The sequence below is a fragment of the Podarcis melisellensis genome, assembly GCF_964234715.1.
Source record: "Podarcis melisellensis genome assembly, chromosome: Z".
Taxonomy (NCBI): domain Eukaryota; kingdom Metazoa; phylum Chordata; class Lepidosauria; order Squamata; family Lacertidae; genus Podarcis; species Podarcis melisellensis.
The window spans coordinates 9,653,512-9,677,999 of record NC_138547.1 but is presented as its reverse complement, the minus strand read 5'-3'; the positions used below and the strand labels follow the sequence as shown (position 1 = coordinate 9,677,999).

General features: G+C 47.4%; 1 protein-coding gene across 2 annotated transcripts; it reads left to right on the top strand.

Annotated features, from left to right (window-relative positions):
* The first annotated feature begins 7,044 nt into the window (after nucleotides 1–7,044).
* NELFB (negative elongation factor complex member B) lies at nucleotides 7,045–22,802 on the top strand. Of its 2 annotated transcripts, XM_081896515.1 has the most exons (13): nucleotides 7,045–7,239; nucleotides 8,155–8,318; nucleotides 8,763–8,862; nucleotides 11,201–11,431; nucleotides 12,284–12,469; nucleotides 13,313–13,425; nucleotides 15,636–15,738; nucleotides 16,217–16,312; nucleotides 17,446–17,588; nucleotides 18,206–18,312; nucleotides 18,971–19,112; nucleotides 21,042–21,150; nucleotides 22,222–22,802. In XM_081896515.1, the coding sequence occupies exons 1-13, from the start codon at nucleotides 7,090–7,092 to the stop codon at nucleotides 22,360–22,362; spliced, it is 1,785 nt and encodes a 594-aa protein (XP_081752641.1). In that variant the 5' UTR covers nucleotides 7,045–7,089; the 3' UTR covers nucleotides 22,363–22,802. The 2 variants fall into 2 exon arrangements, with proteins under 2 accessions (XP_081752641.1, XP_081752640.1); XM_081896514.1 differs by lacking the exons at nucleotides 7,045–7,239; nucleotides 8,155–8,318; nucleotides 8,763–8,862 and adding an exon at nucleotides 9,028–9,568.
* Nucleotides 22,803–24,488: the final 1,686 nt, after the last annotated feature.

Genomic DNA, 24,488 nt, shown 5'->3' with positions numbered 1-24,488 from the left:
TTACACTTGTCAAACGGGGACACTGCTGCCACTGTGTTAGCACAAGCCACAGGTGGATGAAGGACTGGATTAAAGTGCAGGACACATATACAGCGTGCAGAGAAATATTTATTTTTGTCACCCCACCAAATCTTGGCATATGGAGGAAACAGAGAGAGGTAAAATACAGTTTTTAAGAGAAGTCATATGAAGCTGCCTTGCATCATGTCACACTATTCTCTCCATCTAGTCCAGTGTTGTCTATTCTTGACGGGCATCAGCTTTCCAACATTTCTAGCAGAGTTCTTTCCCAGCACTATCTACCTGGCTGAGTTGCTGAGGTGTTACAAAATGTTAAATGACATCTCAACTGTTCAGAAATTTAAAAAATGCCACCAGCAAATGAGGCCCAAGGGAAGATGTGGCTATACAATATTAGTGGGAAGGGGTTCAGTGGAGAAGAAAGTAGGCAGTATACAGTGGTACCTCGGGTTACAGATGCTTCAGGTTACAGATGACTCCGCTAACCCAGAAATAGTAAAAACAAAAAAAATTCTTTCCAGTAGCACCTTAAAGACCAACTAAGTTACCGTATTTTTCGCTCGATAACACGCACCTGACCATAACACGCACATAGTTTTTAGAGGAGGAAACAAGAAAAAAAATTCTGAATGAAACAGTGGGTGTATCATTTTTGTGCTTCATGCTGTGGCCACAGACATGTGATTTGACGGTGAGTTTGGGGTAGCCCAATGCAAAAATCCTGAGAATCCATGTGGATCTGTGCTTTGTAACCACGTTTTTGCACCATTGCAGCCCCAGGCAACAGTGGGTGTGTGATTTTTTTGGTGCAGGCTGTAGCCATGGACATGCTATGTGATCTGATGGTGAATTTGGGGTGACCCAATGCAAAGATCCTGAGGATCCATGTGGATCTGTGCTTTGTAACCACGTTTTTGCACCATTGCAGCCCCAGGCAACAGTGGGTGTGTGATTTTTTTGGTGCAGGCTGTAGCCATGGACATGCTATGTGATCTGATGGTGAATTTGGGGTGACCCAATGCAAAGATCCTGAGGATCCATGTGGATCTGTGCTTTGTAACCACGTTTTTGCACCATTGCAGCCCTGTTTTTGCATCAGATCATTGCTATGTGATCTGATGGTGAATTTGGGGTGACCCAATGCAAAGATCCTGAGGATCCTGTGCTTTGTAACCACGTTTTTGCACCATTGCAGCCCTGTTTTTGCATCAGATCATTGCTATGTGATCTGATGGTGAATTTGGGGTGACCCAATGCAAAGATCCTGAGGATCCATGTGGATTCGTGCTTTGTAACCACGTTTTAAGTGGGGAGGGAAGGAAAAACATAGAAGGGACAAGGAGCACGAGAGGTGTGTGCGGAGAAGCAGCTGGCTAAGAATGCAGGAGAGGGGTTTTACTGGAGGGAGGAAAGGAAGGCAAAAGTTCCCAGCCAGCCAGCCAGCTCGCGCTCTCTCTCTCTCTCTCTCCCCCCCCCCCCCTGCATGTTGCTTGCGAATCCCTAGGAATTAGAAGGAAGGACTCTGCTTTCCCTTCTTCTTGCCTGGAGGGGAGGGGTTTTCTCTGCTCTTTGTTCCGTTTGAGCAAACACAGTAACGAAACAGAAAAGGGTGGGCAGTAAGACCCTGAGGCAGAATGCAGGAAAGCAGCAGCTTCCTCTTTTCAAGGCTTCCCTTCTCTGCGCGATTTGATATTTGCCTGATTTCTGGCTTCACTCGCACCCGTCCACTCCAGGGACCACACATTCGCTCAGTAACACGCACAGACATTTCCCCTTACTTTTTTGGGGGGGAAATCTGCGTGTTATAGAGGGGAAAATACGGTAGTTCTTGGTATGAGCTTTCGTGTGCATGCACACTTCTTCATACCAAGAACTAACTTAGTTGGTCTTTAAGGTGCTACTGGAAAGAATTTTTTTTGTTTTGACTATGGCAGACCAACACGGCTATCTATCTGTAACCAGAAATAGTACCTCGGGTTAAGAACTTTGCTTCAGGATGAGAACAGAAATCGTGCTCCAGCAGCACAGCAGCAGAAGGAGGCCCCATTAGCTAAAGAGGTACCTCAGGTTAAGAACAGTTTCAGGTGAAGAACGGACCTCCAGAACGAATTAAGTTGAGGTACCACTGTACTTGGAAGTGTTGTTCATTCACTTCTTCCCCATGACCTTCACACACACAAAATAATTCATTAAAGGAGATGGAGGGTCTGCGCCTTAAGGGAGTGAATGTATTAATAGTATGAGGCGTATTTGAATGTTGCACGTGATGGTGAAAGCAGATGTGATGTAGGAGGGTTGTGATAAGACTCTTTCAGGGGAAAAAAGAATAGTGGCCCCAAAGTAACCACTAACTAGATTATAATCAAAGCAACATGAGTGAGGATGTCTACCCTTTCCATTTCATACTACGTTCCTTATTAAAACAACACTCCCCCCCCCCCCAGCAACTGCAATTTGCTGCTTAGAGGAAAATGTGCCATATCAGTGTACCAGGATTAGACAAATTCATGGAGAATAAAGCTATCAGTTGCTACTAGCCACAATGGCTATGCTCTGCCTACACTGTTGAAGGCAGTATGTCTCTGAATGCCTCTTGCTGGGAGCCATAAGTGAGGGGAGTGAGGCTTGCAATATCAGGTTTTGTTTGCTTCCCATTGCCAGGTAAAATCATGGTGCAGGGGGCACAGAACAGGAGCAGCAAGGGACATGTCCTGGGGTGGTCTTGATGGCCAGGTAGACCTGGAGGACCACATTTGGCCCACCATGCCCACCCACCCACCACCTGTGTGTAAGATTGCCAGGAAAGGTGCATTCCAGAGCCTGAGATTTCAGGGGTCAGACTTGAGGTGGAGGGCTGGCCCCAGTGATTATATTTATTTCATAAAATGTCTCGACCAATTGATTGTAAGGGGGGGGACTCAATGTGGTTGTCCCACCATCACCACCACCAAAGCAGCGTCTTGGGGCGACCCCTGGTGATTTCATGGAGCAGCCACCGGTGATGTCGTTCAGCATGGCACATTAAGCATTAACAACAGTCACTGGGGGCATGCTATTTGCCCACACGAAAACACAAAGACTAACAAATGAGGTTAATTGGGAGATGGGAAGGAGCAGACCTCCCTCCAGCAGGGTCTATACAGTAATTTGCAGCCGTCCACCTGCCGCCTGGAGGGAGGCAGGCAAACCTGGAGACTCCAGGTCAGCTGTGGCACCTTTACCTGTGTGTCTATTGAATCGAAGGTGTCATGTGAATAATACAGAACAACAGACCGCCGATTCTTACTGGTTGAATTACACAAGGCAATGTCATTTCATAACACTTCCAAAGAAGAGCAAAAGAGCTGCGTAAAACACCAAAGGAGAGGCAGGGAGTGATACTGTGTTGTCTGGAATGCCCCCCTCCCCCCATTTCCAAATGAGCCGAGCAGCCGTCTGGTTCAGTGGAAGGGCTCATCAATCCAACACGCCTGCCCTCTGGGTCGAAAGAAAAAAAGTGGGGCAGGGGGAGAGGGGAGAGGCACAGCAATCTATTGTATCCAAGTCTCCTAATTTGTGAATTTTGCCATGAAATATTTATTAGTGCTCCTAATTTGCACACAGACACGAAGGAAGGAAGATAAAGCACTGAAGACTAGTTACAACGAAGGTAATCTCACTAGGCATAAATCACTTGTTAAACAGACTTCGAAAGAAGGATTATTAATATTTCTAAAGGCCTTCCCTTCCCCAGCCCCTCTGTGTCACGAGGAAAACCACTCTCCCCACCTCATTGTGCCTGAAATGTGCTTTGTCCTCAGTGTCATCCCAGATGCCTGGCGTGCTCCACTTTGTTCTAGGCCAATGGTCAGACGTGATGTTGTGCACTGGTGATTCTACAGAGCCTAAAAGGGGCCTTGGTAGAATAGAGAGGTAGAATAGAGGAGTGCATGAAGGGTGGCTGCTTAGACACCCCCAAAAAGAGAGATTTGCATAAAGTCTGCATGTGCTAAATTATGTGTAAATAAGGTGCAAATTTAGAAATATTGAGTAGTGCTTTTCCCCCTCGGGGTACTCAAGAGTACCACAGGTGGCGCTGTAGTCTAAACCACAGAGCCTAGGGCTTGCCAATCAGAAGGTTGGCAGTTCGAATCCCCACAACGGGGTGAGCTCCCGTTGTTCGGTCCCTGCTCCTGCCAACCTAGCAGTTCAAAAGCACGTCAAGTGCAAGTAGATAAATAGGTACCGCTCCAGCAGGAAGGTAAACGGTGTTTCCATGCGCTGCTCTAGTCAGCCAGATGCGGCTTAGTCGTGCTGGCTCCCTCAACCAATAAAGCGAGCATCGCAACCCCAGAGTTTGTCTGCGACTGGACCTAATGGTCAGGGGTCCCTTTACCTTTTACTCAAGAGTACGCTGTACTGGCATCCTTCTCCCATGCCCCAAATGTTAAAAGTGTGGCACTTAATGTAACAATTTCATCGTGAGTACTGGCACCTTTTTCTCTGAACTGATAATGACTATAATGAAAGTAAAAATAGACAGTTGGCAAGGCAGTGAGCAGGTGATCTGTGTACCTGCTCAGATTGTGCTTTAGAGTTGACTGCTGATGGGTGACTTTAAGGCCTCTGGTACTCTCCATTCTGATGGTTCTTTATCCGAATACATTCAAAATGACTGAGGGGATGGAGCGACTATCCCAATGGGAAAAGTAATGCTTCATCCTAGCTCTCTTTATTCAGTGGTCCTCCAAAAGTGTACACACTGTACATTCCCCCTCAAAGAATTCTGGGAACTGTGGTTTTGTTAAAGGTACTGGGAATGGTAGCTCTGTGAAGCACAAATTACAGTTCCCAAGATTCCTACGGGGTCCCTTTACCTTTAAGTCCCGTTGAGCTCACTTACTTCTACAGTGGTACCTCAGGTTAAGAACTTAATTCGTTCCGGAGGTCCGTTCTTAACCTGAAACTGCTCTTAACCTGAAGCACCGCTTTAGCTAATGGGGCCTCCTGCTGCTGCCGTGCCGCCGGAGCACGATTTCTGTTCTCATCCCGAAGCAAAGTTCTTAACCTGAACCACTATTTCTGGGTTAGCGGAGTCTGTAACCTGAAGTGTATGTAACCTGAAGCGTATGTAACCTGAGGTACCACTGTAATGCTTCATCCTAGCTCTCTTTATTCAGTGGTCCTCCAAAAGTGTGCACACTGTATATTACCCCTCAAAGAATTCTGGGAACTGTAGTTTTGTTAAAGGTACTGGGAACGGTAGCTCTGTGAAGCACAAATTACAGTTCCCAAGATTTCTAGAGGGGCTAGGTGGGTGCCATATGCATATGATGTGAACACAGCCCACAAGGCATCACATAGAAGTCAGTGGAAGGGTGCAAAGGGATATATCTGCATAGCTCAGTTGGTAGACTATGAGACTCTTAATCTCAGAGTCGTGGGTTCTAACCCCATGTTGGGCAAAAAATTCCTGCAATGCAGCAGGTTGGACTAGATGACCCTTATGGTCCCTTCCAACTCTACAATTCTGTGATTAAGAAATATCTAAGCTGCCCCAGCTAGGAGCAATTAGGATACTGCTTAACTGACACAGGAGATATGCCTGTCTGGCTAGGATTGCTCGGCATGGTGGCAAACCCACAAAAATTACATTAAAAATATTGTCACCAATAGCAACTCAAAAGAGAACAATACTGTATTCAGTGCTATTTTTCTAGAAAATGAGGTGCTGGAACTCACCATGAACGCCTCCTACCTTCTCTTAGAATAGCAATGGCACCCACCTAAGAGGTGCTGGAACTGAGTGAGTTCCGGCTGAAAAAAAAGCCCTGACTATATTGAGAATGCCTGGAAATGGTGTGAGGGAGATTGCTTTTGCTGTGTAGCATAGTGACATCTGACAATCTGCTATATTCAAATACCTTCTGAAATCCGTCCCTCCTTCCATTGTTTTTAATTTTATTTTTTATTAAAAGATTGTTTCCATATCAAGCATTGTAAGTTTCAAATAATTAGTTTAACTGTTATTTGATCGCCATCTGAGGCCCCAACTTGTGTGCCCTCCCCAGAAGAAGTCCGGAGGGTGGCAATATGAGAATGGGCCTTTTCTGCAGTGGCTCTCCATTTATGGAATTCTCTCCCCAGTGAGGGTTGCCTGGCACCTTCACTGCATATTTTTATACACCAGGCAAAAACATTCCCATGTTTTCTGTTCTTGTTTTGTATTTTAATGTTAATATTTAAAATATTAAATAGTATTTAATATTAATATTTTAAATAATTAATATGGTTCTTGTTGTAAACCGCTTTGGGGGCTTACTACAGTCAAGAAATGTATAAGTTTTGTAGGATAAATAAATAATGCAAACACATTGCCAGACTTCCTATATATGGAAGATGTAAACATTTACGTAACTAATTACTTTCATTGTCGCTTGTTAGTTCTTTCCCTTGTTACTCAAAAGTCTCCAAGCAACTTGCAACACATTAAAAAAATATGTAACTAGATTATACCATTAACGCTCTAACCAAGGGAACTATTCATTGCCATCCTACTTCTGAGGCACCTCATGAAAATCCACATTAAGGCTGCGTGTTTGAAAAAAGATGACGGTTGTATTTTAAGGCTGTATTTCTGATGCACCCACCAGCCACAGGAAGCGTGTGTATCTCACGCCAACAAAACACCGCCATCCTACTCTTTTGGCGGCTCATGAAAATCCACATTAATAAGGCTGCGCGTTTGAGATCAGACGAAGGTTGTCTTTTCAAGGTTTTATTCCGAATTCTGTTTGTTTCTGGAAGCATTCCAGAGAACTTGGGTTAGATGGGCAGCATATACAGAAGGAGCAACGGAACAATTAGTGGCAGTGAAAAGCACCGGTACCGTTGTGGTGGTTATAAGAGCGAGCCCTTCTCAAGACCTTGCCGCAGTCCCCTTCGCAAAGTTTGGAGGGATGAGTGGAGAGACCTACCTTCAGCCTGCGACCAGAGCGGAACCCTTTGTGCTACAGGAGCGGTTTGCGGGAGGACGTCTTACGGGAGTGCTCCGCGGCGCTCTGGGGGGCCGGTTGCGATGTGAGACCCATGCATAGGGGGCGGGCGGACCCCATTCAAAGAGGAGGGTGCTGCGCCATGTTTGCCGGGCTGCAGGACCTTGGAGTGGCTAACGGGGAAGACTTGAAAGAGACGCTGACCAACTGCACGGAGCCTCTGAAGGCCATCGAGCAGTTCCAGGTGCGTGGGCCTCCCTCCGCCCCTCCCGTGGCCCTGGAGGCTTAACCTTTGAGGCACCGGCTAGAGATGGTGTGGTTGCATCTTTGTGTTCCCGCGCAAGCCTCGTATAAAAAAGAAAGGAAGGTGCTTCTCGGAGCATGTGCAGAGTGCAATCACGCTCTCGCGTAGGAAACGGCCGTATGGCCATGCCCGGTTGTTGTTGTTTTTAAATGCAAACCGCATACAAAACAAAACAAACAAACACCCAGTATGCAAAAATTGCTTTGGGGTGCAATTCTAGGCACACTTACCTAGGAATAGGCCCTACTAGTGGTTAAGAGCGATAGACTCATAATCTGGCAGACCAGGTTCGCGTCTCCGCTCCTCCACATGCAGCTGCTGGGTGACCTTGGGCCAGTCACACTTCTTTGAAGTCTCTCAGCCCTCCTCACCTCACAGAGTGTTTGTTGTGGGGGAGGAAGGGAAAGGAGAATGTTAGCCGCTTTGAGACTCCTTAAAGGGAGTGAAAGGCGGGATATCAAATCCAAACTCCTCTTCTTCTTGACAATTAAGTCTCTTTCGAGCAGGAGTGGGAAACTTTGTCAATCCAAGGGCCGCTTTCCTTTCTGGTCAAACTTCTGGCGGCCACATGCCAGTGGTGGGCAGGGCCAGATGCAAAACTGAGTGGAACAAAAATTGTAAAAATTACCTATGTACAGTAGACTAGTTTCTGCATACATTTGAACGTCCCTCTCCAATATGTAGGCAAGTAAGAGGCATTGTCAGATAGTAATAATTTATTACCTACCCTTTGCGATCGGGACCCAGGGGACACTAAGGAATTCTAAATGCCAGATAGCGATCCCCACCCTTTGCTTTAGAGATATGAGATCTGCAGCATGCTACCTTAACACAGTTTGTGTATGATATTGACAGACAGAAAATGGCATCCTCCTGCCCACTCTTCAGTCCGCCCTGCCATTCCTGGACCTTCACGGCACCCCCAGGCTTGAGTTCCACCAGTCTGTATTTGACGAGCTGAGGGAGAAGCTGCTGGAGAGGGTCTCAGCCATTGCCTCTGAAGGAAAGGTTGATGAAAGGTATGTTTGGAATACTTCTGTGGGGAAGGACATCTTCCTGTTCTTTTTGTAGTAGCGCTAAACATGTGGCACTGTGGGTTAAACCACAGAGCCTAGGACTTGCCGATCAGAAGGTCGGCAGTTCGAATCCCCGCGACGGGGTGAGCTCCTGTTGCTCAGTCCCTGCTCCTGCCAACCTAGCAGTTCGAAAATACGTCAAAGTGCAAGTAGATAAATAGGTACCGCTCCAGCGGGAAGGTAAACGGTGTTTCCGTGCACTGCTCTGGTTCACCAGAAGTGGCTTTGTCATGCTGGCCACATGACCTGGAAGCTGTACGCTGGCTCCCTCGGCCAATAAAGCGAGATGAGCACCGCAACCCCAGAGTCGGTCACGACTGGACCTAATGGTCAGGGGTCCCTTTATCTTAAACATGTTCTGCATGCCTCTCTTGTCCCACACTCCAGATACAAGAAGCTGGAAGACCTCCTGGAGAAGAGCTTTCCCTTGGTCAAGGCCCCATCAATCCAACCTGTGGTGATGTGTGTCATGAAACACCTGCCCAAGGTACACTGAATCACTAGCATTCAATCTTTGGCATTGCCTGATTTTGGGGGAGGCTGCCTATGCCTAGAAATTGGTATTGGGCCTAGGATTCTGTATTCTCATGGGGATGGATTGTAGCTCAGGGTCAAAAACATAAGAAGCTTCCTTATATTGAGTCTGGTGGCAACAATTCTCCAGGATTTCAGGACAGAGTCTTTCCCAGCCCTTCTTGAAGATTCTGGGGATTGAACCTGGGACCTTATGTGTGCAAAGCAGATGCTCTACCATTGTGCTGTGACTCTTCTAGAGCATCTGCTTTGCAAATATATCTGGGATGTCTTGAAAGGCAGCCAAGAAGTTTCTTTCATAGAAAATATAATAAGGCATTGCATCGCATAAAAAAATACAGCAGTAGCTACAATAAAAAGTCAGTAACGTTAACAGTAAAAACTTGTGTGTATTACAAAGACCAGTTTTTGCCAGGCACAGGTCCCCTTATTAATCTTCCAAGGCCAGAGAATTAAAATTGATGGGAAGCAGGTGGTTCCTCCCTCAAGATAAGGAGGGGTGGGAGTTCACTGTCTTGAAGGTTCCATAACTTGAGCATCATGATTGGTTACATCAAGTCATGGGATTGGGGCCAGTTTTGCTTAAATCTGACGGGTTATCTTCCTTCTCGTGCTGTAGTTATGCTGCTGAATTGAAAACTGATACTCTGCGTAGCTGCGTAAGTGTTTGTTCAGTTGTTAGCCAGATAAGAAAGCTCTGATGTTTTTTAAGCTTCCAAGTTACTTTACTTTGTGCTGTTACCATAAATCTTTTTTTAACGCTGTAACTTTCCTTTAATAAAACTTTAAAATATTTTTATAAAGAAGTTTGTTCTTTTTTAATGTATTTTTATTGAAGATTTTCTTGATTTACAAAGGTATGTGCAATGTCTCTCTCTCTCGTATTTTTTTTCCACATAACGCATTTTTTTTTTTTACAAATCAGTTTCATTTGTTGAGACGTTAGGAAGAATAGGGGGAAAGAGGTGGAGGGGGGAAAGATGAGTGGAGGTGGGGTCAAGTGGTGATGTTTCTATTTTACTTAATATATGTGGGGTTTTGTGTCAGCATTGCTTGTGCGGGTTCTCTGCTGTTCACTTGTGTTCTTTTGATGGTGAGAGAGGTTGGGGTTGGCCTAGGGTGTGGCTGTTCATTTGTGGTTGGCTGTGGTGGTCTTTGTTTTCATGTGTGAGTGGGGTGGGTGGGTGTTTTGGATCAGGTTAGCCATATTGATTTGTATGGATTTTCATCATTGTCTTGTTGGGCTGTGTATGTGATAAAGGGGAGCCATACTGGGGTGAAGGCCTCTTCTTCTATTTGTCCCCGTGTCAGTTTCAGTTTTTTGGTTAATTTTTCTAGTAAGGCTGTTTCCCATACTATTTGGTACCATTGGTCCATGCTTATTCCTGACAGGTCTCTCCAGTGTCTGGTTATGATGTTTCTAGCTGCTGAGAGTAGGTGGGTTATGAGTTCTTTGTGGGCATTATTGTCTTGGAAGATGCTTAGTAGGGCCATTTCTGGGGTGATTTCTAATACTTGCTTGGTTATTTTACATATTTCTCATATGACTGTTGTCCAGAATAGTTGGATTTTGGGACACTCCCACCCACCCACATGTGGAGATATGTGCCTGTAAAGGTGCACCCTCTCCAGCATTTTGGTGAGGTTCCTGGGCGTATTAGCGCTAGTTTTCTTCATGTTAGGTACCATCTGTAGGTGATTTTCAGAATGATTCTTTTCTTTTTGTTGATATGGATTTAAAGGGGGGTTTAGACAACATTTTGGTCCATTGGGTTGGGTTAATCTCGTACCATATGTCATCCTCTCATTGTTTTTTGATTGTGTCTAGGGAGTTGGTGGGATTTTGTAGTATTTTGTATATTGCGGATACCATCCCTTTACCGGGTCCCTTTGTTGTTAGGAGGAGGTTTTTGAAGGTTGTCAGGGGCCTAGTTGCTGCTGATTTTACTACTGGATTGTTTAAGAGGGCAAAGAAGTTTGTTTTTTGAGTTACTGGACCTACTCAGCTTGATTACGTTCCAGAGATGGGTCAGTCTCCACAAACTCCATCAGAAGATCTCAGTGATCGAGGTGGAGCAAAAGGAATTGGGCAGCCCTACCTTCTTTCCTGAAAGTCAGCCAACAAATTTCCTTAAGTAATAGTAATAACTAATTTGGGGTGTTGAAAGCACATTATGATAAAAATGCCAGCTCTTAAATGCAAAGGATGCTGATACCAGGGTCTCATGAAGGGACCAACCTTATGATTAACTCTCACTGAAATTCTCTCCTAACTGTGTGTCTGGCTACAGGTGCCAGACAAGAAGCTGAAGTTGGTGATGGCTGACAAGGACCTGTACAAAGCATGTGCCGTGGAGGTGAAGCGTCAGATTTGGCAGGATAACCAGGCCCTGTTTGGTGACGAGGTGTCCCCTCTGCTGAAGCAGTACATCCTGGAGAAGGAGAATGCCTTGTTCAGCTGTGACCTCTCTGTCCTGCACAACTTCTTCAGCCCTACTCCCAAAATGAGGCGCCAAGGCGAGGTGAAGTCCAAGCACCCAGCGCATTGGTTTGAGCATTGAGGCTGGGCGTGGGAAACTGGGTTCTTTTAATAAATCGGGGGTGGGGAACCTTTTTCAGCTCATGGGCCAAATTCTCTTGTAGGTAGCCTTCTGGGGGCCACTTACCAGTGGTGGGCAGGGTAGGAGTCAAAAGTGGGTGGAGCAATGAATTTTACCTTTGCACAGTAGGTTTGTTTCTGTTCACACATTCACACCCCAGCTCTGTCCTCCATCTGTGCAAGCAAAAGGCTATATCGGAGTTCAGAGACGCATTCCAGCCAAGTAGAAGCGCTCAAGGGTGCAAAGCAGGGCCAGTTGAAGGGTGTAGTCTGGGGAGAGGGGCATGGCTGGTATCTGTGTGGCCTGGAGAGAGTCCTGAGGACCAGATAGAGCTTAGAGCTGCATTTGGCCCTGGGTGTTCCCCAGCCCTGTAATAACTGGTGAGCCCTAGTATCAGACTCAAGATTTGAAAGATCAAATATCAATCCCTTCGACCTCAAGACTCCCTGAGTGACTCTCAGCCAGTTCCTATCTCACTTAGGCTACCCTCCCTCTTAGGGTTGTTGTGAGGATAAAATGCAGTGAGGGGAGGTTATATATGCTGCTGTGATGTTATTGAGTTAGATTAGAAGGATGGCCTGTTAAAAATTAAATGAATAATTTGTGCTCTGCTCTGAAGCTTGCAGAGTGATGTAGGATTGGGGAGAGACCTGGGTTCAAATTCCCTACTGAGAGAGAACCTAAATGACTCAATGTTGCTGCCCCGGTGTTCCCCATTAGAACGTTTGGGTGATGCTCCAGCCTCATGTTTCTTTTCTGTCTTTGGGATTGAAGGTGGTCCAGAAGCTCACCCAAATGATTGGGAAGAACGTGAAGCTCTACGACATGGTGCTGCAGTTCCTGCGGACCTTGTTCCTGCGGACACGCAATGTCCATTACTGCACGTTGCGGGCAGAGCTCTTGATGTCCCTGCATGACCTAGATATCAGCGAGATCTGCTCGGTTGACCCCTGTCACAAGGTATGGGTGCAAGGACTCGGGTGCGTGCAGTTGTGGGGGGGTGCCCCCAGTTAGAAACAAGACCTCTTAACTCCTTCTTGTCTTTTCAGAGGGTTGGAGCAATTCCCCAAGGAGGCAATGTTACAATAGGCCAATACAGACTGTTCAGAACACATCTCTCCACAGTGGTTAATTGATGTCTGATTTCCCACGATTTATATGATTCTATGTGTTACTGTTGAAAACCATGTTGATATTTTTTAATGGAAGAGTACATAAATACTTTTATAAACAATAAATAAATAAATTTGGGGCTTTTTTAGTTCAGAGAAAAGACAGGTGACCTGCTCTGAGATTCCGCAGCTAATTCTCCCCTGGTCTCCGCTCTGGCCCAAGTAGGACCAATTCAGCCAGCTAGCCCTGGGAGTTATCTAATGCTTATTTCCCCTAAATTGATTTTTGAATTTTATTGTTGTTCATGTTTTTATACTGTATTTTATACTGCTTTTATAATTAAGTGTTTTAAATTTGTTGTTAGCCACCCTGAGCCCGGTTTTTGAACCAGGAAGGGAGGGGTATAAATAAAAATGTATTATTATTATTATTAAGTAAGAGGCAATGTATTGGAAGTAGATGGTTGTTTTTTAAAATGCACAGTATGGAGAAAGAGAAAATTTCAGAGGCCTTGTGGGCATCTTGAGAAGGCCACCATGCTCAATGGCACCACATGTTGGCACCACCCCCTGTTCCACAAACTTGCTGCAATGGTCTCTTGTCTGTTCCTTAGGAAAGGAAATTAATCTGTGTCTTCTCTAAGGGTGAGTGTCCTCACAGAGTGTGCTAACCCTTTTGCTTCTTTGGCAGTTCACCTGGTGCCTGGATGCCTGCATTAGAGAGAGGTTTGTGGACAACAAGAGGGCCAGAGAGCTGCAAGGCTTCCTCGATGGAGTGAAGAAAGGGCAAGAGCAAGTCCTGGGGTAAGTCGTTGCAAATCAGGTGGTCCAGCCTTGCTTCTTTCGCTGTACAGAGTGTCACCCCATTTTCATAGAGAGTGGGGGAAATGCCTTTAATTAGCACCAACAGATTTCATAGTGTGGGTTCACCAGGTTTTGAGTTACCCACTCTGGGACTGGGTGTTAAAGGAATTAATATTTTGAAAACGGTTGTGGTAGGAGTGGAAATATTCCTGAGGGGAAGGCACAATGTTCCACCACCTGTTTTGGTAGTAACGTGTTTTTGGAAAGGGGAACTTGTGACTCCTTCAGATATTCCTGGACTATTACTAATGTACTGTCTGCCCTTCACCAACAAATCCCAGATCAGGTTACAACAATTTAAAATTCAGAATTAAAAATGGTTATAACAGATTACAGCCAGAGGAATATTGGGGGGGGGGGCTGGAAAAAAACACATATCGTGTGTCAAAGGCTAGGATAAAGAGATGCAAAATTTGATAGCCAAGTTGCTCACCTGGGCTAAATGAGTTGAGCTTATAATACCCATCCTGGCCTGATTGCACTGGCTGCCAATTAGTTTCCAGGTCCAATTCCAGGCTCAGGATCTCAATACCTTAAGGACCTCCTCTCCCCCTACAAACTGAGTCAGACCCCACGCTTGTCTTCCAAGGCCCTTCTCTGTGTTTTTTATTATTATTATTCTGTGTAATTATGTTTTTAACGTCGTATGTTGCCCCGGGAACTTCGGATAAAGGGTGGTATATAAATTGAACAAATAATACATAATAATCTTCAGCATCTGCCAGAAGTTGTATGATGAAGGTACCAGCTGCACCTCTGCAGGGAGGGAATTCCATAACGTACGGGCTGCCGTAATGATGCCCTCCCCTGGCCCACCACCCTAAACTACTTAGTTTTAAAAATACTTTTATTAATATTATAGTATTGTACTTGGTAGCCAAGATACATAAAGCCAGCTTGTTTGTCAAGAAAAAAAAGAAATCAGGTAGTTAGGGAAAGGAAAAGGAAAATGACATTTGAAGGAGAAAAGGGGCAGCATAGCAAAATCTTCCGAGAGAGGTTGAACTACCAAGAGGCCTCCCTCTGCTGAACTTAACATCCTAGAGACTACAACTCCCATCATCCCTGTCCACTGGCCATGCTGGCTGAGGCTGATGGGAGTAGGAGTCCTACCACATCTGCAAGGCGGATAGAGGAGTTGTGTTTGAGCTGTATTTATTGAATTTATATACCTCCCGATACCCGAAGGTCTCAGGGTGATTCACAGAACAAAATCATAATATAAAACCACAAAATATATAATCAAAAACAATAACACTCCCCCCCCCCCGAAAAAAACCCCACGTTTTAAAAGGGCATAGGATGTCAATCAGATCAACCAAAGGTCTGGTTAAAAAGGAATGTTTTTGCCTGGTGCCTAAAGGTGTATAATGAAGGCGCCAGGCAAACTTCCCTGGGGAGAGCATTCCACAGATGGGGAGCCACTGCAGAGAAGGCCCGTTCTTGTGTTGCCACCCTCCGGACCTCTCGAGGAGGAGGCACACGACGAAGGGCCTAAGAAGATGATCTCAGGGTCTGGGTAGGTTCATATGGGAAGAGGTGGTCCTTGAGGTATTGCAGTCCTGAGCCATTGAAGGCTTTATAGGTCAAAACCAACACTTTGAATTGGGCCCGGAAACTAATTGGTAGCCAGTGCAGTCAGACCAGGATCTGTGTAATATGCTCAAACCGTCTTGCTGTGGTGTGCAACTTGGTCGCTGAATTCTGCACTACCTAAAGTTTCTGAACTGTCTTCAGAGGCAGCCCTACGTATAACGCATTGCAGCAATCTAACCTGTAGGCCTTTAGCTGAAGATCATTGATTGCCCATAAGTAGGCTGGCGCTGAGAAGCCAGCAGAGCATCTCTTTTTAGAAAGCTCATTTACATGTGATTAAAAAGTGTCCTTTTAGGAGTCTGAGAACTCCCAGTTGCCATACCTGTTTAATTAAATGGAAGGTACGTCTGGTAACATTCACATTTACAGAGAGATCTTCCTCCGTATTTTCAAAGGCTACATATATAGATGGCTACAATATTATCATCATTATTTGACAGACTTTCTCGCTTTCAAAGGGAGCCAGAATAATAATTTTGTGTGAGCAAACCTATTTCAGTTGTGGGCCTACGTGTTTGATGTTCTGTTACCTTCTGTCCATCTTACCCCAACAGGGATTTATCCATGATACTGTGTGATCCATTTGCCATCAACACCTTGGCTCTGAGCACCATCCGCCACCTGCAAGAACTGATTGGGCAGGATATGTTACCCAGGGTGAGTGAGACATTGATGGTCTCCCAGATAGAGTCAGCAACTGAAGGCCCCAGGATACAGCTCCACACAACACACACACCCCACAAGAGTGTACCATTCCATCTCCCCCAGTTGCCAAGAGAAATGTGCAGAAGACTTGCATAGCAGTCCGTAATAAGAATGCGGGTCTGGCCTGATTGACCACTGTGGGATCCAGGATGCTGGACTATATGGGAACATAGGAAGCTGCCTTATTGGTCCATCTAGCTCAGTGTTTGCCTACACTGGCAGGCAGCTGCTCTCCAGGATTCCAGGCTGAGGACATTTCCAGTCCTACCTGAAGGTGCTTTAGATTGAGCCTGGGACCTTTACGTGCATGAAAGATGCTCTTCCCTTCCAACAATAAAGCCTTTGATCTGATATCCTGCAGGACTCTAAAAGTTCTTTGGAATTTGAGAAAGGTGATGATGAGTTACTTTGCTTTTTTTGAATTTTTCAGGAAAGCCCTGATCTTCTGCTTCTCCTGAGGATGTTGACACTGGGACAGGGAGCTTGGGACATGATTGACAGTCAGATCTTTAAGGAACCCAGAATGGTAAGAGTGCCCGTGTGCATCACTTTGAGCTGCCTGTGATGCCTAAGATCTAATTCTCACTTAGAATGTCAGGCTGTAGAAGAGCTGGACCACTCCAGACACGTATGGCTGTGAGTGCTTTCACCCAGGTCTGGGCTGGACATCAGTAATGATAGTGTAGGTCAGAGACAGGAGATGTGGTTGAGTACAAGCTGGAGGTACAGCACTAGATTGGAGAGACAGGGCAGGTAGCAAGGGAAATCAGGAGGGAGAAGAGAGAATCTACATAGGAGCAGAGGAAGTGGCCCATTTAGCTCAGTACAGTGGTGCCTCGCAAGACAAAAAGAATCTGTTCCGCAAGTCTCTTCGTCTTTCGGTTTTTTCGTCTTGCGAAGCAAGCCCATTAACGGCTTATCGGATTAGCGCCACAGTGGTCTAGCGGATCAGCTGTTAAGCGGCTTAGCGGATCAGCTGTTAAGCGGCTTAGCGGATCAGCTGATAAGCGGCTTAGCGGATCAGCTGATAAGCGGCTTAGCGGCTTGGGGAAAGGGGGGGAGGGAAAAAACCCTGCAAGAACTCGCAAGACATTTTCGTCTTGCGAAGCAAGCCCATAGGAAATTCGTTTTGCGAAGCACCTCCAAAACGGAAAACCCTTTCGTCTAGCGGGTTTTCCGTCTTGCGAGGCATTCGTCTTGTGGGGCACCACTGTATTGTCTGTACTGACTGGCAGTGGTTCTCCAGGGTTTAAGATGAGGGATACTCCTACATGGAGATGCCAGGGATTGAACCTGGGACCTTCTACATTCAAAGCAGGTGCTCTGCCACTGAGCCACAGCCGTTCCCCACGTGACACTTCTGCATGGCTTCTAAATGAGAAAAGTTGCTCAGAGTGGCAGCCCAGACTTAGCAAATCTGCCGTACAGGGCCTGTTGCTTCTCCATTGGTTTGGAAGGTCATCTGTTTTCAGGCTGTAGGGCAGGGGTTGGGAACATGTGACCCAGATGCTGAATTACAACTTCCATCATCCTGGACCATAAGCCATGCTGACTGATGGGAGTTAAGAGTCCCACAGTATCTGGAAACCCACAGGTTCCTCCCGTCCCTGCCTTCCATTTTCTGACCATTGACCCTCACTTTCCTTCTCTGCTCCTCAGGAAGTAGACTTGATTACCAGGTTCCTACCACTGTTGATGTCTTTCGTGGTGGATGACCACACGTTCACCGTTGACCAGAAGCTGCCTTTGGAAGACAAGGGCCCAGCAACTTACCCCACCACAATCCCAGATTTATTTCCCAAGTGAGTCATATCAAACACTGAAGCGTTTTGCCATTTAAGTCCTCCTTGCGAGCAAAGCAGTGGAGGTGTGTCCGAAAAGACCCATAAGGAAGGGAACTAACTCTGTGGCTAGAGAAAGTGGAGAGCTATGGAGGGAAAAGACCATAACGGGTTGAAGTAATGTGTTTCCTGTGGCTCTATCCAGAAGAGAGCTTTAGGCTCCATCCCACCTCCAGGGATGGCTCCACATTTGAGGAAGCTGTGGCCTCTAGTGCTGAACTCATTCACTGGAGATTTTTAACTAGATGCTGACTGGCCATCTGTCAGGGATTTTTCCACTGTGATTCCAGCAATCCAACTCTGCAATTATATGATTCTATGAATCTAACATGTATGTGCAGCCAGTGCTTCCTTCAGTTGGCTGGCCTTGGAATCTCAGGCTTGCATCTAACTGAGTTAATCTTCCCCATTGTTTTCAAGGGCATCTACTCTGAGTAGGACCAGCATGGGACACCACCAGTTCTCTCTTAAACTCCAAAGATGTTTGTAGCCAGAGCAATGAAAGTTTGAATTCAATTCACTCTGTTCATTCCTGGAAATAGTGGTGAACGGCAACTTAAAACTCTTTTGCACCCTAGATTTCTGCAAGAGCACCGGATCGCCTGTGAGATTGGGCTCTACTACGTGCTTCACATCACTAAGCAGAGGAACAAGAATGCTCTTCTCCGGATGCTCCCCGCCCTTGGTAAGTTGCCCTTCCAAAGGATCGGCCGTTCTGCCCGGACACTTCGGTCCAGTGCCAAACTTTTAGAAGACATCTAAAGGCAGTCCTGTTTAGGGAAGCTTTTAATGTTTAATAGGTTATTGTATTTTAGTGTTCTGTTGGCAGCCGCCCAGAGTGGCTGGGAAAACCCAGCCAGATGGGTGGGGTATAAATATTTGTTTATTATTATTATTATTATTATTATTATTATTATTACTACTATTATCTCCCTCCTTTGTTTCCCAAACAGTTGCTTGCAGAGCTGAGCGATATTGCCAACTCAGTTCTACTTGGAGTAGACACCCCACCCCCCACCCTGGTGAATGGGCCTGAGTTAGTCACATCCATTAAGTTCAGTGTGTCTGTTCTGAGTAGGATTAGATTTTGGCTACAACCCAGAACAACCAGATACAAGAGAGCTAGCATGCAGTCTCAGAGTTGGTTGCATACGGCTCAGTACAGCTTAGACCATGTCACACATAAAGAGAGGGATCCCACCTTGGTCCTTCTGTGTGCAAGGTGGATGCTTTGGCCCTTCCCTGAGCTGCCTGGGAGAAAGGTGGGATAGAAATGTGCCTGGTAAAAAGGATTGCCTCTCAGGATCACCTGGGGATTCTCTGTTGCTGCTTTGGTCCTGCAGGGGAGACAATCAATGATCTGGCCTTCGGTGACATCTTCCTGCACCTGTTCACCAGCAACCTCACCCTCCTCAGCGATGAGTTCGCTCAAGAGGAATTCTGCACTAGCCTTTTTGATGACTTCTTCCTCCCCACCTGCTTGAGGTACTGTCCTTTTCTGAAACAGCCTCACATGGCTCTCAGTCAGAGAATTTGCAGGCAGTGGCCTTCCTGTTAGGCTGGTGCTGTCATTGAACTGGGCTGTATTCAATCTACTGTTTGTAATGCCCGCTAAAAGCTTTTGTTTGTTTATTTAGGCAAGCCTACCTGATTACAGTGGTGCCCCGCAAGACGAATGCTTCGCAAGACGAAAAACCCGCAAGACGAAAGGGTTTTTCGGTTTTTGCGACGCTTCGCTAGACGATTTTCGCTATGGACTTGCATCGCAAGACAAAAGCCCATAGGGAAATCTCGGGGACCTTTTTTTAAATGCTGGCGGTGGGGAGCAAAGCCTTTTCCCCCCCTCCGGACTTCAGAAGAGGTCCAGGAAGGCCGGCGGGGGCGAAAGGCTTTGCTCCCCACCGCCAGCATTTTAAAAGCGGTCCGGGATAGCAGGGAAGCGCTTCCCCCTATCCCGGACGGCTTTTGAAGGCAGGCAGGGGGGGCAAAGACTTTTGCCCCCCGCCCGCCTTGGGAAGAGGTCCTGGACCTCTTCCGAAGGCGGGCGGGGGCAAAAGTCTTTGCTCCCCCCGCCTGCCTTTCCGGGAGAGCGGGAAGGCAGCGCTGCATTTTTCCGCTCTCCCGGAAAGGCAGGCAGGGGGGAGCAAAGACTTTTGCCCCCCGCCCGCCTTCGGAAGAGGTCCAGGACCTCTTCCCAAGGCGGGCGGGGGGCAAAAGTCTTTGCCCCCCCTGCCTGCCTAACCGGGGGCTTTTAAATCACCCCGGGACTGTCCGGGGCGATTTAAAAGCCCCCAGACGGCTTTTGAAGCCTCCCCCCGCCGCCCAGCATCGGGGCATCGTCCCGATGCCGGGCGGCGGGGCAGGAACGCCTCCCCCCGCCGCCCGGCTTCAGGGCATCGTCCCGATGCCGGGCGGCGGGGCGAGAAAGCCTCCCCCCGAAGCCGAGCGGCGGGGCGGGAAAGCCTCCCCCCGCCGCCCGGCATCGGAACGATGTCCCGAAGCTGGGCGGCAGGGCGGGAAAGCCTCCCCCCGCCGCCCGGCTTCGGGGCATCGTCCCGATGCCGGGCGGCGGGTCAGGAACGCCTCCCCCCGTCGCCCGGCTTCGGGGCATCGTCCCGATGCCGGGCGGCGGGGCGAGAAAGCCTCCCCCCGCCGCCCGGCATCGGAACGATGTCCCGAAGCCTGGCGGCGGGGCGGGAAAGCCTCCCCCCGCCGCCCGGCTTCGGAACGATGTCCCGAAGCCCGGCGGCGGGGCCGCGAAGCCTGGGCGCGCTGGCAACTCTCCGCAAGGAGCGCTCCCGCTGCTTGCGGAGAGGTCCGCGAAGCCTGTCCTGGACCTCTTCTGAAGGCAGGCGGGGAGGCAAAAGTCTTTGTCCCCCCTGCCTGCCTTCCCAGGGGCTTTTAAATCGCCCCGGACAGCGGAGAAGTCCTCCGCTGTCCCGGGCGATTTTAAAATGCCGCCCGCCAGAAGAGGTCGGGGGAAGGCGGTTTCCATAGGAACGCATTAATTGATTTTCAATGCATTCCTATGGAAAACCGTGCATCGCAAGACGAAAAACTCGCAAGACGAAGAGACTTGCGGAACGAATTAATTTCGTCTTGCGAGGCACCACTGTATGCTGTTTCGTTGGATGGTTTTTGTGGGTTTTTTTAAACTGAGATTGTATCTATTTTTTCATAAATGTTATCTACCTTTTAAAAAAAAGTTCAGTTTTATTAGTATTTTCTTAAGAATGTTCTATATTTTTTTCTGCAAGCCATTTTAGAGGGTTTGGGGTTTGACCTCCGCGATAAGGGCTACCTGCTCCCCACTACAGCAATGTACCCAGAGGGAACAGATGGGGAGTGGACTGCCCAACCCCCAGCCAAGAGTCCTTCAGCTCTAGGCTCTTCATCTCTTCTGCTACTTAACAGGAAGGAGAATGTACACAGACACGTGCTGAGGCTCCTGCTTCACCTCCACCACAAGGTGGCACCTGCCAAGTTGGAGTCCCTGCAGAAGGCACTGGAGCCTCCCAAGCAGGTAAAGTGGTGGGTGGGAGAGATGGAGTGGACACAAGTACCACAGTCATTTGTTTTGCCCTGAATGGTTTTCTTGGAAGGCACGCTATGCTTTGAACTGGAAGCCATATCTGGATTTGTACACATGGACACAGATACGTGTGGTGGGGAACCTCAGACCCCACCCTGGGATATAATGTGGTGTTTCAGGTCTTTCTATATGGGCCTTGCAACTATCACCAGCCACACCGCTCACTCGTCCTGCTTTGTACCCGAAAGGGGTGAGACCTTTGGTGTAGAGGGAGCTGTTACCTTGGAAGAATCTGAGACTGGTGGGAGGTGGGTTCTGAATCCAGGAGGTACCACTTCAGGCGTACCTGATTGGCAAGCTCAAACTTTGCATTGTGGCCTGCATTTGTCGCCAGTGGACCTTCCTGTTTCTGTCACTCCTCTGTGTCAGATCTAGCTCAGTATTGTCTTCCCGGACTGACGGTGGTTCCCCAGGGTTCCAGACAGGGAGTCTTTCCCAGCCCTACCTGGAGATGCCAGGGATTGAACCTAGGAACTTCTGCATGAAGCAGATGCTGTGCCACCAAGGACATGATGCAATCCATACCACATATACTTGAGAGTGAGGGAATGGTGCAGTCTTTCAGGCCGTAGAGTTCAAAACCTAAATTCAAGGCCACCTGCCTTAATGGAGGATACAGAGGAGCGGGGAAGAGATGCAGAGAAAATAGCCTCATGTACAAAGGTGAAATTTGCATTCATTCAGTGCCCCCGATCCATAGGTTCCCCCACTCTTGAAGGAGAGTTTTGTTGACTGTCAGACGTACCATTCTCTCCTCCATTTCCAGGTCCGCCTTCATTGGTGCTATTTGCTTTATTATTTTGCACGGGCCCACAGCTCAAGAACTAAACACAGCTGATGGATAAACACACCTTTGAAAGTGTGTGTATATGTGTTTAAACAGACAGCCTACAATAAATAGTGAAAAGAAATGCTAGTAGCAGCTAGAGTTAAAGTGTGATTTAGCAGCTTCAGGTTTTGAGGTTTCTTCACCTTTGTAAAACTTGTGTTTTTGTCGGGCAGAGTGGAGAAGCCTTGAAGGAGCTTTACAACCAGCTCATTGAGAAACTGGAACTCCGCAAGCCCAGCCCTGTCCAAGGCACTGCCGAAACCCCAACTGTGGACTTGCCTCTGCCAACAGCGGCCCCGCCACCCTCACTCTAGGCTATGCTTCTCCAGAGCCTATACTCCAGAGTTTGTTGTGTTGATCTCCTAGCAGAGACCAGACCCACGTCTTGATGCTTGAAACACTCCAGTCATAACCTTTTGCCTGTTTTTTGGAATGGGGTTGCCAAATCTCATCTGGACTGTTGCCCCAGAAGACAGCTCTGCCCTCAGGATTGGCCTTCTGGGGCAAATTTGATACAGCTGTCCTTATTTGATTTGTAAACAGCTCTGGGGGTATAAAAAATAAATATAATAGCTGTAATCATAATAATAGATTTGGTATTATGGGGAAAGGAAACTGACCATGTACTGTATGTATTTTTGTGGTTGTTGTTTTTAGATGTTTGCATATAGAAGCCTTGTAATTTAATGGGAGTGAATTATTTGTGAAGCTTGGCTTCTCTCTTTTTTATTAAATATTTTCTTGTTTTACAAAAGTGTGTGCAATGTCTCTCTCTCTCTTTTTCCCAAATAACATTTTTTACATATCAGTTTCATTTGTTGAGACATTAGGAAGAAAAGGGGGAAAGAGGGGGGGAAAGTGAGTGGTGGTGGGGGTGGGGTCGGGTGGTGATGTTTCTATTTTGCTTAATGTATGTAGGGTTTTGTGTCAGCGTTGCTTGTGCAGGTTCTCTGCTGTTCACTTGTGTTCTTTTGATGGTGAGAGAGGTTGGGGTTGGCCTAGGGTGTGGCTGTTCATTTGTGGTTGGCTGTGGTGGTCTTAGTTTTCATGTGTGAGTTGGGTGGGTGGGTGTTTTGGATCAGGTTAGCCATACTGATTTGTATGTTGTTGGTGGATTATTGTCTTGTTGGGCTGTGTATGTGATAAAGGGGAGCCATACTGGGGTGAAGGCATTTTCTTCTAGCTTGGCTTCTCTTTTTAGAAGATGATGATGAAGAAGGGTTTGGACTTGATATCCCGCCTTTCACTCCCCTTAAGGAGTCTCAAAGTGGTTAACAATCTCCTTTCCCTTCCTCCTCCCAACAAACACTCTGTGAGGTGAGTGGGGCTGAGAGACTTCAGAGAAGTGTGACTGGCCCAAGGTCACCCAGCAGCTGCATGTGGAGGAGTGAGGAAGCGAACCTGGTTCACCAGATTACGGGTCCACCACTCTTAACCACTACACCACGCTAGCTTTCATTGTCTTTAGAGAAGACAATGAAATAAGTTTCAAAGGCTGTCCGTTTACTTAATCTCTTGCTTCACAAATTCCCCTTTTGGTTTGGAGGTGAGTCCCACTGAATGTGTTAATGTACCAGGCGGGGTCTCTTAATAGTGGCTTCCATGCACCAGAGTTATCTCCTGACCCACTGAGCACAGGGCCGGAGGGGTAACATGCAGTCTCTCCAAGTACTGCTGGAGGTACTCCAGCTCCTATCGGCCCCAGCCAGCATGGCCAGAGGTCAAGGGATGAGAGTTGTAGTCCATTGCCTACAGGGTTCTCCAGCCCTAGCGCTTGTGCTTTGCTTCCATGGTGCCATCTAGGGTGCAGTACCGTCCTGCCTGATCCTAAGGCTGCATTGATGTCCCCAATCTCGGAGCTTGCTCTTGGGTCTGAGCAGTTTGCCTCTTAAGTATGAAGAGAGGGGACAGCTGATCACAGTGCCACAGTATCAGTGGCCATAGCACAGCCTCCAGGATTTGTGGTCCAGTGAAAAAGGTTTTCTTGATTTCTGCATCCAGGTTCAGCTCTGCCCAGACCTGGAGTGCCCTCAGAGGCAAAGCACGACCTCCCAACAGAGATCTGCACCACCGATGACCTGTCTGAGCCATTAGAACCAGACCTTCCCATTCCAGGACCAGGGGTCTCAACAACATTTGCTTGGATTTCTGACCAGCTCTTGCCAAACCATCCCCACAATTGCCTCTAGAGACACAAAAAGCAAAGGAAATGCAAGAAATGCAGGGGAGTGACAAGGCTGCCAGCAAGTGCCTACCTAGAAACATGTGAGGGTTATTGGGAGGAGGCGGCATCATTATTCATAGGATTGTAGAGTTGGAAGGGAACCCCAGGGGTCATCTAGTCCAACCCACTACAATGTAGGAATTGCAGCTAAAGAATCCATGACACATGACCACCCACCTGGGTTTAAAAACCCTCAATGGAGGGGAGAGTCCACCA

Bases quoted from the DNA above. Each gene is read 5' to 3' on its own strand.
- NELFB (XM_081896515.1), top strand. From the start codon at position 7,090: ATGCATAGGGGGCGGGCGGACCCCATTCAAAGAGGAGGGTGCTGCGCC. The intron at 7,240-8,154 runs GTGCGTGGGCCT...TGATATTGACAG, and splicing joins AGGCCATCGAGCAGTTCCAG to ACAGAAAATGGCATCCTCCT. The intron at 18,313-18,970 runs GTAAGTTGCCCT...TTGGTCCTGCAG, and splicing joins CCGGATGCTCCCCGCCCTTG to GGGAGACAATCAATGATCTG.